The 13,626-nt window shown below is 30.7% G+C and overlaps 1 protein-coding gene across 1 annotated transcript in view; it reads right to left on the bottom strand.

The window, feature by feature from the left end:
* Positions 1 to 13,626, bottom strand: part of LOC143245132 (MAM and LDL-receptor class A domain-containing protein 1-like) — a 209,706-nt gene that overhangs the window by 181,534 nt on the left and 14,546 nt on the right. The window contains exons 6-10 of the mRNA XM_076491067.1: positions 12,519 to 12,668; positions 7,231 to 7,419; positions 4,976 to 5,067; positions 3,948 to 4,038; positions 1,008 to 1,139 (exon numbers count right to left, since the gene is read on the bottom strand). Of these exons, the coding sequence (XP_076347182.1) occupies positions 1,008 to 1,139; positions 3,948 to 4,038; positions 4,976 to 5,067; positions 7,231 to 7,419; positions 12,519 to 12,668 (654 nt within the window). The remainder of the gene's footprint in view (positions 1 to 1,007; positions 1,140 to 3,947; positions 4,039 to 4,975; positions 5,068 to 7,230; positions 7,420 to 12,518; positions 12,669 to 13,626) is intronic.

The raw sequence follows: 13,626 nt of genomic DNA, 5'->3' as shown, positions 1-13,626 counted from the left end.
CTATTTTTAGAAACTACTCAGTTCAGACTTATTCATAATGATAAAGGCTAGTCCATCTCCACATATAACCACAGAAGACAGAAAAAAATGATTTGCTGAAAAAAAATTTCATGCAATAGAAGTGACCAAATATGCTCTTTCTGTTAATTATGCCTGTAAAATTTTACCAAGTACACCTGTAAAAATGTATCAAATATGGCCATAAAAGTCTACCAAGAATGCTTGTAAGTAACATAAAATAAAAATCATTTTTCAACTTAAAACTTTCCTTTACACAAGTATGAACTGATTTATTTAGAGAGAGATACTCAATTTTGATATGTATGAAATAATGTTCATAGAAGGTAATAATTATGGCTTCACCCTGGCAAATAATTAATCAACTTCAATTACCATTTGAAACAGTATTCTTAGCAAAAAATTTATATTATAATTCTGGCACATGTCATTACTTTTCTGCAGAAAAAAATTATGTTTTGATACTAAAAAAGTTTTATAACATGGTCAAAAAACAAAGAATTCTAGAGTATAATGGTAACAGCTTCAGCAACTTTGAGAATGCCTCACGTACATAAACATTTTACGACTATAACAACACATTTTATGTGTATCATTGAATATCAATACTTGCTTGTACTATTGTTGGAAAATAATAATTTAGAATAATAAAATTCACCTGTCAATGATGTAAGTACCATTTCTAATACCTTTAATCTTTTCTGTTTTCAATATACATTTAAAATTAGTAATACAAATAATGAAAACACACTTAAACTCAAGTAAAGCTGTCAAAAAGTAGATAACATTATCATCAGGTCAAATATCTAATGATCACAACAAAGATATTATTTCAGTGGTCAGTGTTTGTATTAACATTTACCATACACATCCCTCAAAATGTTAGAAAGATGTTTACAAATTTTTCAATTTGGTTAAAGCTTGTAAAATCCAATACAAATAATTTTTTCAAAACCATTTTTGTATTATAAAATCAAAAATAGTCTTACCCGAGTCTGAGGATTTAGTGTGATCTTTCTTTGGGCCATTATCATTGTATGTTCCACTTGTTCTTCTTAGCCAATTAAAGCTTCCTGGTCCATGTGTCCAAAAACACAAGTTGTCTTCAAAGTTGCAGAAACCTTAAGAAAAATCAAATTGTCAGCAAGAATCTTATAGTTTTTATATGTTGATACATATCTTATTTTGACTTACAGTATGAAAACTATTCTTTATGCAATTTCATGTTTCCTAAGTTTTTCACATTTGATCTATATATATTTTTCATTATGTCATCATCAAAATTGTAATTTCTAGAAAACTATTATTCAAAAATCTCTCTTCATATTCAAACAGTTTCTTACTCAGTAAGACAAGCCTACATATTCTGTCTCATAAGGATGTTTCTTATCATTCTACATTTATAGGATAAGCTCAGCTTTTCACTATATACACAAATAAATGATTATGCTACTTGATTAATTAGCTAAAATTGAATGAATATAAAGAATGACTACTACTGATTGTCCTGACTCTCAAATTTGCATCATATGTTCTAAAGTGTAGAAAATATTACAGCATTTTTAAATTTTACTTTACACTATCATATGATGAAGGTTTATATAATTAACAAATTACAGCAAAATTCACATATTTATTTTCATTTACAACTTTTCACATTTAATATTTGAACTGATGACTAAGTGGTTGCAAAACACAAAATTTGGTAATTTAATGGGTACATCCTAATGACGTGTAGCATCTTAACAGAGGCAACAAATGTACATTTAAAAGTTGTACTTTTAATGACAGAAAAATGAATTTTTAAAAAGATTAGATAAAACTAAAATTTAACAAATACACAGAAAAAATTACATTTGTTAAAACTTAAAACAACTGGGTTATTAACTTGATTAATTACTATAATCAATTACTTAAGAAAATTTATTAAACTGATTAATCAAAATTATGATTATGTAAAACCAAGTCATGAAACTAATCAATAATCAAAATTAGTATTTCCAACTATTAGTGTTTTTGATTACACTATGTAACAAAATTTTCACTTTTTCTCATTCCTGGACAAAAAGTGTTATTTCCCAATTGCTTATGCCTAAAGTAAATGGAAAAGACCTATTTTTCTCTTCAAACTTTGCTTTTGTGACCTGGGCAATGAAATTTTCAAAATTTACCCATTTTCAAGAACACTCCTGGTAGATTCAGTGCTGAGTAGCTCATAGATAATTTTCTCAAACTTACAAGAATTTTCAAGTACTTTCTAGAACATTGTAGAACTTATGAGAATTTTCTAGAACTTTTCATAGTAATACATATGCAGGGGCTCACCACTTCAGTTTAATTCTAGCTGCTTAAGTAAACATACAGACCTATCTGATTTTATCAGAGATGGCATCAAGAAGCTGCAAGCATTCTCCAGATGCATTCTGCTATGTATGTGGCCAATTTACCAAGACAAGAGTGAAAAAGTACTCTGTGACAGCATCTACTAAAATGTGTGAAGCCTACAAGGCATATTTCAGTGATGTCGAGAAACCCACTTGTTGAGAAATTTATATGCAAAAACGGCTCGTTTCGGTCATCAGGTGAACCTGACGATGACAGAAGAAGGTCGAAACGTTGTTCGCTCTTCTATGTAAAATATTTTCTCAACCCAAACGAGCCATTTTTGCATATAAAAAGGCATATTTCAGTATACCTGTCAGAGATCAAGACAAACCCTGAGCACCTCATTTTATCTGTGACCACTGCAAAGAAACTCTAAAAGGTAAGACGGACAATTATTGCTTGCTTGAATAGTAAGATTTTATATTATACAAATTTTAGACCTTTTAAAATTTAAATACCATTTACTTTTCAAAAATGTCCAATAGTATAGAAAAAATATCACATATAAAATATTTTGCATGAACCTCTTACACATTAGGTGTTGATAAAATAAATTTATTCTTCATAATAATTTTATTTTGCTCTTTTGCAGGATGGTACAGAGGGGAAAAGGGAGCCGTGAAGTTCGCTATTCCAAGAATTTGACGTTAACCATTCAAGCAATTGCTACTTCTGCATGGTGGACCCTTACAAATGTCGGACTGGCAAGAATGCAATTGCTATCATGTATCCGGACCTTCCATTGCCCCAGTGCCACACTGCCCTGAGCTCCCTGTACCCACTCCACCAGAGAGAAAGCAACCATCCTCAGAAGAGAGCAACAAATCAGAAGAGGAGGTTGATGTTATCACACACTTTAAAATGAGCGTATAACAAAAACATGATGGGAGACTATATTTGGGGGCTGATGTGTGAAGTGATTTACATTACAATTGTAAATCTCGAAAAACTACTCACTTCTAAACACTTTTATTCATTTTTGTACAACTTTAGTATAAATACATGTAAATATTGATTCATATGTTGTTTTATTCAGACCTTATGTAAATGAAAATGTACAAATTTGCCTGTTTTTACATAGAAAATAGGTTAATTTCTAAATTACATTATCCAGGTCACAAAAGCAAAGTTTGAAGGGAATAATGGCCACTTTCTGTACTTTTATAACATAAGCAATAAAAAAATAACACATACTATGCAGGACCAAAATTTGTGTTACATAGTGCCACGTAATTGAAATATTGTCATTAAGATTTCTCATTATTTTTAATTAATTAAAAGTTGTTCAGCTTAATCAGTTAGTATTACAGCTCATACAACTCATGAAAAATAATTAAGAAATCAAAATCAGATTTCATTTATTAGAAACTAACTCAGCCTCATGTAAAATTAATCGATTAGTTCAGTTACCAAACTCCACTAATCTATCTAGTTCTATTACACACACATTTTGTGTGTTCAGAATACCACTAATAAATAAATCAAATACAATATAAAACTATTATATTTGATATAATAGAGGTTTAAAAGGTTCATGAAAGTACCAGCTTCTGGACAAATTCCATCAGAAACCACAACATCATCAATGGCTATGGAAGTAGAAGAATCTGCAACAATGTTGCCTTGAAAGCGAATCTACATAATATGAAAAAATAATATAAACAGAATTTCATATTTCATCCAAAAGTTTATCTGCTAACAAAAACAGATATTTTACAGATATATTTATATTACAGATATTTTGTGATATCTCCATTTGATTTTCCAAATTAACTTCAGATAACAATTATTGCAAATAAAAATCAAAATACTTGTGTACCAAAGTACATGTGGATATTAAATTAATGTTAAGTGAGCTACTAAAAAAAAAATATATATAAAATATGTGAAACAAGGTAAACATACAGGTTGTCTTCAAACACGTAAAAATTTACTTAAAAATGTTAAACTGAATTCCTTTAACATAATTTTAAATTTGATTTTAAAAAGGCAAGTATAAAATGAACACATAAAAATAATAACAAATTAATCATGAAAATCTTTCATAATTTTTCTCTACTAACAGTTAAGTTCATCATCTTAAGAAGAAGATTCTTTTGCCATTCTTTTTTTTTCAGTAATAGACTATTTTTACCAAACTAAATGAGTTGGCCTAAATATAAATATCTCCTTTGTGAATAATACAAAGTCAGTGACTTTCACTGATTTCATAACTTTTAAATTTTGTATCTAACTTCATATACTCATTTATCACTAACGTTTAAGTAAAAAAAAAAAAGACTTGTAGCTTGAAAAATCATTTCACTGGCTTACTGCACTCAGTACAGAATATAGATTTTACCTCTTTGTTCTTAAGAGAGGCAAGTACAACATTTCTAAGGTTGATTTTTGGCATTATAAGCCCTGAGATTAACCAGTGAGACTTGGAGGGATGGGATTTTAAACACAGCATTTTATTAATAAATCTACCCATAATAGTTCATTCCTAGAGCAAGTAAACTTAAATTCCATCAAACTGTGAAAAATTTATAAACTTAAAATGTATTTATAAGATCCCAAGTTTTAGAACTACCTGATATTGTTGGCTTGGAACAAATGGAGCCACTGCATACAACCACTGCTTGAACTGTACTTGGCTTTTAGACTTTGACCAGATATCAGTCACTGAAATAAATAAATAAAGCATCTTGCTTTTACAAACATCTCGAAAATATATATAAATATATAAGATATATATAGGTACTATATATATTTATGAATCAGGAAAAAACTGTTAATGAACATTTCTTCTGTAAAAAACTGTGAGGTAGCCAATTAATCAGTATTTGAAATAGAAGTTAAAATGACATAACTGTTTGAATGAAAAATTTCTGGAAGCTAATTTTTAAAACACAAGACTGTAAAATGGATATCTTTTATAAACGATTTCAGTTTTGCAACATTTTGTTTTTTACAATACACATAAACTTTCAAAAAACAAAAATTCAATCTTATTACACATACTAATTTAAAATTATCTCTATGAGGTAATTTGTAAATATAATCAGTTGTGAAGATCAGGTAATAACAAGAGAATTATAGAGCTAATACGTGGAAAGATAAGTGCAAATAACTTAGAGCAAGCATGATGAACGAGAAAAACCAAGATGTGAAGTTAAATAAAAACATAAACCAAAAAAAAACAACAGAAGAATGGCTGATCATACAAATGGATGGTTATTGCCTTCTGGTCAGAACTAAATTTCAATATAAACTGCCTTAAGATAGAAAGATAAACAATAAAACATTGTAGTTAAAGTGAAAATTAACCTTATGTGAAGATAAAAACATGTGATAAGTAAGTCAAATATTTGAGAAAGAGAAGCTAAAAGATTTTACAGTAAGTCCTCACTCTTAAGACAGACACAAATCTGACTGAAAAGTACATTCCACTTTTACTCCATAGTTGATCAGTTATCTAGAAATGTATTTGCTGTATATGATATTCATACAGCACTTTTATATCTGCAAGAGTAAGAGCCATATTTAGCTAAGACAACTTTTCTTTTTTAACAGGTTGGCTGACCATTGAAAAGGGTTGGCTTGAAAAATATTTAAATAATAATTGGCTTTGAGCATTTTTATTTTTCATTGATGAAATGGTCTAGAATGATTAACAGATCTCTTGTTGTCATTAGGCTTTACATATGTTAAAAAATAGACAACATCCTATGAAATAACAAAAAGATTTGATGGCTGAAACTTGCCACAAAAAGTGGCAACAAGGATTAAATTGGCACCAAACCTAAACAATATATGGTAAGCTAGAATTTAAGAAAATTTAAAATACTTTGAATATGCTTTATTCTAAAATATGATTTTTATGAAGTTATAGTTCGCAAATAATTTCTAACCAAACTTACAACATAAAATACTTGAAAAATTATTCAAAATAAAATATAAATGTTCAGCTTAAGATACTTATTCTCTATCTATTTGCAAATTTCTTTCCCTCAATAAAACTAAATTTTAATGAAGAAAAAATGATGTCAAGGCCTAAAATATTATTTTATTTGCTACTTCCCCTGCAGTAACTAGTTTTGCAAACACACAGCTAATCAGTTCTGCTTAAAAAGGCAAAGCAAAGAAACTATAACCACACCAACAACAACAAAAAAACAAAAATAAACCTTAATTTAAATATGGTTATACAACTTAAGATTTTTAAGGTAAATGTAATGTTCTTTTCTATTCATACAAGTATTTGAAGAAAAAGCAACAATAATATTACCAATTATTCTTTCTATGTTATTCAGCAAACACACCATTTAAAAAATCATTTTTATAACTCTTGAAATATATGTGCATTTTGATAGTACAGTCTCTTTCAGTCAAATAAATTATAATCTAACCACATACCTTAGTTTCAAATAAACAAAATTTCTGAACCTGAAATATGTAAGCTTTACATTCGCTCTAATTCCATAACCTATATATTTCAGTTTTTATTGTATGCATTCATAGCCTAATTTGAAATAAGACTCAATTCATATATGAACAGGTAATTAACTTGAAACATTTTTGTGCATTATATGATGAATTAAAGTACTTTAAATACAAAACTATAGAACAAAATCATATATCTCATTACAGAAGTAATATGGACAAAGAAACACTCATGTAAAGTGTACTTAATTGGAATAGGTTTACCTGTTGCATTCTGGTACACTTCACAATGAAAGCTAATAAACTACTACCAGTTTTTTAGAACATGTTACTAATTTTAAATGCAAATCAATCTATCAATCCTAATATATATGTATATGATTTAAATTTATCAGAACATACCATTTAATTCTCCAACAGAATTTTCCTCTACAATATGTAACCTCAAAACAGCATCCACAGCATAATGAGCATTAAAATAATAGAAAAATTTGACACATCTTTGGCCTGTACTTCCAGCTGAATACACAGGACTATGAAGTGTTGCATTTTCTCCATTTGATAAACGGGTATAGAAGTAAAAGTGCCCACCTAATAAAAATGAAAAAAGATTTTGTAATGCCAAACACCAAAATAATATGACTAATCAATCTGCAGCTAATTTTTGTTTTGACCCTTTTATGATGGTTCAAGGGCTATGTCATCATATTTGTTGACTTGCATTCAAAATTTTATGGCACTACTATTTTACAAATTTATGTCAATATGTTTGGTATCAAACTGTAGATTATAATTCAAACTTTTATATTATACACGACTTAATTTCTTAATTGAGATATAAATATTAAAAGAATATACCTAAATATTGATTTTTGTAAGTCACATGGTATCCTGAATGCAGCACTGGTTCAGATTAGATGTTTGTGATGTCAGAATACTAAGTCCATAGTTTTGTACAAATTAGTTACTCATATTACTAATATTGATAAGCTATAACATAAATTAAGAACATCATAGCTTTTTATTTTGCTAAGATATGACTTAAATACTAAATCAAACACAGTGGCCCTTATTACCTCTTCCCATTTTCTGAAATCATCCTCATATAAACTTACGTCAATATATGCTATGTGAATAACCAATTAATACCTTAGAATGTCCCCTAATAGTTTTCTCAGCCATTTTAATCTGTTAAAAGGCTAGCACATTTTTTTGAACCAAGATTTCAAGAAAGTAGATTGTGTCTTTAGTCTGTTCAAAGTTTCATATGTTTTTAGACCTAAATACAACTTAGCTTGACAAAATGTAGTGGAATACTATAGTAGCAATATAGTAACTTTTTATTGTTTGATTATTCAACTGTGTATACATATATAATCTAAAAAAAAATATTTTGTTTCATATTCTGCATGTGCAAAATTTTAAAAGGCTTAGCAACTTTTGTCCAGTAGCAACCAAGTTCACAGGTCATAGCTAGAAGAGATAATTGGTTGCTTTATTTTTATATTTATTGTTCTATGTTTTAAGAAAAATAAGTTTCATAACTTATTTGTAAATATTAATATTCTACATACATATATAATGTATATTAATTGAAATATGACTGTATATTCCAAATAACTAGTTCACTAAAACACAGCCAAAACAGTGTCACTTTGTAAAAACAAAAGTCAGTTTTATATTATTGGATACACTAACATAAATGCACATGAACTATGTTATTGCAAGTTACACAACATCAGCCAGGCACAACTGGAAGGTCAATACCATAAAAAATAATAAATACATATAATGTTATGAAACTTAAGATACTTAGCCTAAACATTTGTATTTTCATGTGATAGTACCTAGTCATTCTTGCACACAAAAATAATAATTTATATTTATTTCCTAATTTTTTTTTATGATGGTTATGAAGTTGGTCAAATTGACAGACCCCACATACTTAGGGTAGAGAAAATAACAGACAAGTATAATCTTAGTGAAAACAAACATTTGACAGATATTTAGGAAATTTTATTATCCTGCTGAAATATGAATTTCCAACCTAGTATTAGATTCTTGGCTGACACAAGCAGGTTTTTCTTTAGAATTCACCTGTACTTTGCACCATCCATCTTTCCTTCAATTCTAGTAAGCTTCCCATTCCCTGCTTATGAGAAGCATCTCTATAACATGATATTGCCACCAACTTACTTGACAGTTGGGGCAGTGTTGACTGGGTGACATGTTGTGTTGGGTTTGTGCCAAATCTGATGCTTTGAATTTAGACCAAAAAGCTCAATTTTTGTCTTATCTCACCAAAACCTTCTGCCACATATCTGCAATATAACTTACATGCTTTGTCACAAACTTCATATGAGATTTAAGATGATTCTTTTTCAGTAATGGCTTCTTTCTTGTCATTCAAGATGTGTGTTGTGTGTTTTCCTATAGCAAAGCCACATTGGGCTATCTGCTGAGCCCACCGAGGGGAATCAAACCCCTGATTTTAGCATTGTAAACCCGTAGACTTACTGCTGTACTAGTGGGGGGCTTCTTGCTTACAAGCCAGATTTGTATAGGGACAAGGATATTGTTGATATATGAACACTGACTCTCATTTAAGACATGAAACTTTGCAAACCTTTCAAAGTCACTGTTGGCTTCACAGTAGCATCTCTAACCAGTTTCCTGCTTGCCCTGCTGCTTAGTTTAGAACAGTGGCCTAATCCCAGTTATGACTGGATGGTACAAAGCACATTCCATATCTTAATGATGAATTTCACTGTAGTCAAATAAATAATCAGCAACTTTGAACCTTTCCTGTAACCTTCTCTTGATCTGTGCTTCTCTACCACTTTATCCCTTACTTGTTTGAAAAGCTCCTTGGTCTTCATGGTTGGTTTCTTGTATCACTATGTGAGTAGTTAGTGACTTGAACAGATGCATTTACTCCAAAGTTAACCTCTTTGCTACTGCAATCCTAAATCAGTTCAAGTGCAAGAGAGTAGTTTGAAAGGTCACATAACGAGTGTACTGGTTTCTGGCAAAGGGATTAACTTCATGACTGTAAGCTCAGACAGCAACAAAATGTGGAAACTTTGTAGGGGGTGAACAAGATACTGTGTGTGTATGTGTACACTTATATACACACTTAAATATTACACACTTAATTTCCAATTTTCAAGACACACTTCTGTCAATTATAATACTTTAAAAAGTATGTGCAATGCATAGAATTAAAGCTTATGTTGACTCACCATCAGAAGAATTTTGCACAAAAATGTTTTACATGTTTTGACATGAATCATCACCAATACCTTTAGAAATCTAAAAAACTAAGTTTCATATGAGCATCTATTGATGGGTTACAAAACATTTACAATCTATATATAAATATCTTCAGTACAAACAGAACTTGTTCATAACTGATTAATATCAACAATCCTTTGTAAATTTGTCCTTTGGAACAAATAATTGGTTGCTTTATTTTTATATTTATTGTTCTATGTTTTAAGAAAAATAAGTTTCATAACTTATTTGTAAATATTAATATTCTACATACATATATAATGTATATTAATTGAAATATGACTGTATATTCCAAATAACTAGTTCACTAAAACACAGCCAAAACAGTGTCACTTTGTAAAAACTAAAAGTCAGTTTTATATTATTGGATACACTAACATAAATGCACATGAACTATGTTATTGCAAGTTACACAACATCAGCCAGGCACAACTGGAAGGTCAATACCATAAAAAATAATAAATACATATAATGTTATGAAACTTAAGATACTTAGCCTAAACATTTGTATTTTCATGTGATAGTACCTAGTCATTCTTGCACACAAAAATAATAATTTATATTTATTTCCTAATTTTTTTTTATGATGGTTATGAAGTTGGTCAAATTGACAGACCCCACATACTTAGGGTAGAGAAAATAACAGACAAGTATAATCTTAGTGAAAACAAACATTTGACAGATATTTAGGAAATTTTATTATCCTGCTGAAATATGAATTTCCAACCTAGTATTAGATTCTTGGCTGACACAAGCAGGTTTTTCTTTAGAATTCACCTGTACTTTGCACCATCCATCTTTCCTTCAATTCTAGTAAGCTTCCCATTCCCTGCTTATGAGAAGCATCTCTATAACATGATATTGCCACCAACTTACTTGACAGTTGGGGCAGTGTTGACTGGGTGACATGTTGTGTTGGGTTTGTGCCAAATCTGATGCTTTGAATTTAGACCAAAAAGCTCAATTTTTGTCTTATCTCACCAAAACCTTCTGCCACATATCTGCAATATAACTTACATGCTTTGTCACAAACTTCATATGAGATTTAAGATGATTCTTTTTCAGTAATGGCTTCTTTCTTGTCATTCAAGATGTGTGTTGTGTGTTTTCCTATAGCAAAGCCACATTGGGCTATCTGCTGAGCCCACCGAGGGGAATCAAACCCCTGATTTTAGCATTGTAAACCCGTAGACTTACTGCTGTACTAGTGGGGGGCTTCTTGCTTACAAGCCAGATTTGTATAGGGACAAGGATATTGTTGATATATGAACACTGACTCTCATTTAAGACATGAAACTTTGCAAACCTTTCAAAGTCACTGTTGGCTTCACAGTAGCATCTCTAACCAGTTTCCTGCTTGCCCTGCTGCTTAGTTTAGAACAGTGGCCTAATCCCAGTTATGACTGGATGGTACAAAGCACATTCCATATCTTAATGATGAATTTCACTGTAGTCAAATAAATAATCAGCAACTTTGAACCTTTCCTGTAACCTTCTCTTGATCTGTGCTTCTCTACCACTTTATCCCTTACTTGTTTGAAAAGCTCCTTGGTCTTCATGGTTGGTTTCTTGTATCACTATGCGAGTAGTTAGTGACTTGAACAGATGCATTTACTCCAAAGTTAACCTCTTTGCTACTGCAATCCTAAATCAGTTCAAGTGCAAGAGAGTAGTTTGAAAGGTCACATAACGAGTGTACTGGTTTCTGGCAAAGGGATTAACTTCATGACTGTAAGCTCAGACAGCAACAAAATGTGGAAACTTTGTAGGGGGTGAACAAGATACTGTGTGTGTATGTGTACACTTATATACACACTTAAATATTACACACTTAATTTCCAATTTTCAAGACACACTTCTGTCAATTATAATACTTTAAAAAGTATGTGCAATGCATAGAATTAAAGCTTATGTTGACTCACCATCAGAAGAATTTTGCACAAAAATGTTTTACATGTTTTGACATGAATCATCACCAATACCTTTAGAAATCTAAAAAACTAAGTTTCATATGAGCATCTATTGATGGGTTACAAAACATTTACAATCTATATATAAATATCTTCAGTACAAACAGAACTTGTTCATAACTGATTAATATCAACAATCCTTTGTAAATTTGTCCTTTGGAATTAAAAATGTAACCTCTTTATTTTATTTTTATATTGAATTCATCCTTAGGCAATGCAAATAAATTCCAATGTATAGCTTATGAAGTTTTATGAACTAAGTAAAATTATTTTAGCTACTCTATAATTCAATTCTTCCTTTAATAAAGTCAATATGTTACAAAAAATTACAATGTATATTCTCATCAATTTAAAACTGAAACATCTTAATTTGTAAATGTATGTTTTCATTATATACTAAATGCATCTAACAGCATAATATCTCACCAGTTTGTGTTCCAAGTGTATGATCTTCTTCAGGTACACCATAAGGAAGCTTTGAGTCTGTTTTTTTATGAGCCCATGTCCATGTGCTAGTGTTTGGTGAGTAGCCACAATCATGATTGTTGTCAAAAGTACAAATATGCAAGGGATCTCCTAAAAACATATATATATTCACGTTTGAAATATTAAGTTTTCCTCCTGAAAAATATACTGTTTTGCAAAATCATAAAATATTAGCAGAAAAACCAGCTAAAATGTTCTGCCTCTTCATGTGAAAACTTTTCTTTATTTGCAATATAATAACTTTTTTTTAATACTGATTAAAGTTATCAAATAAACTTAATAATAAATTTTTCAGTTTAACTGCAATACATACAGGACAGCATTGAACACCTGATCATTCAACAGAAAAAAATAGATTAAAGTTAAATTGTGTTTGTAAAAAAAAAAGATAAAACACATTGATGAAATATACTACATGGCCAAAAGTACATAGACACCCCTTCTAATTAGCAGATTTAGCTATTTCAGCCACACCCATTACTAATAGGTGCAAAAAATTAAGCATACAGCCATGAAATCTCCAAAGACAAACACTGGCAGTATAATGGGTCGTACTGAAGAGCTCAGTGACTTTCAACGTGGCACTGTCATAGAATACCACCTTTCCAACAAGTCAGCCACAAAGCTGCAGGACATACAAGCTCACAGAACGGGACTGCCGAGTGCTGATGCACGTAACTCGTAAAAATTGTCTGTTCACAGTTGCAACACCCACTACCGAGTTCCCACTGCCTCTGGAAGCAACGTCAGCACAAGAACTTTTCATTGGGAGCTGCATGAAATGGGTTTCCATGCCCAAGCAGCCACATATAAGCTAAGATCACCATGCGCAATGCCAACCATTGGCTGGCTGCAGTAGTATGAAGTGCATTACCACTGGCCTCTGGAGCACTGGAAACACGTTCTCTGAAGTGATGAATCACGCTTCACTATCTGGCAGTCTGACGGACAATTCTGTGTTTGGCAGATGCCAGGAGAATGCTACCTGCCTGAATGCATAGTGCCAGCTATAAAGCTTTGTGGAGGAGGAATAATGGTCTGGGACTAT

Source organism: Tachypleus tridentatus, chromosome 2, assembly GCF_004210375.1.
Source record: "Tachypleus tridentatus isolate NWPU-2018 chromosome 2, ASM421037v1, whole genome shotgun sequence".
Classification (NCBI taxonomy): Eukaryota; Metazoa; Arthropoda; class Merostomata; order Xiphosura; family Limulidae; genus Tachypleus; species Tachypleus tridentatus.
Note: the sequence above shows the minus strand (reverse complement) of the source record. Positions and strands in the feature narration are given on the sequence as shown.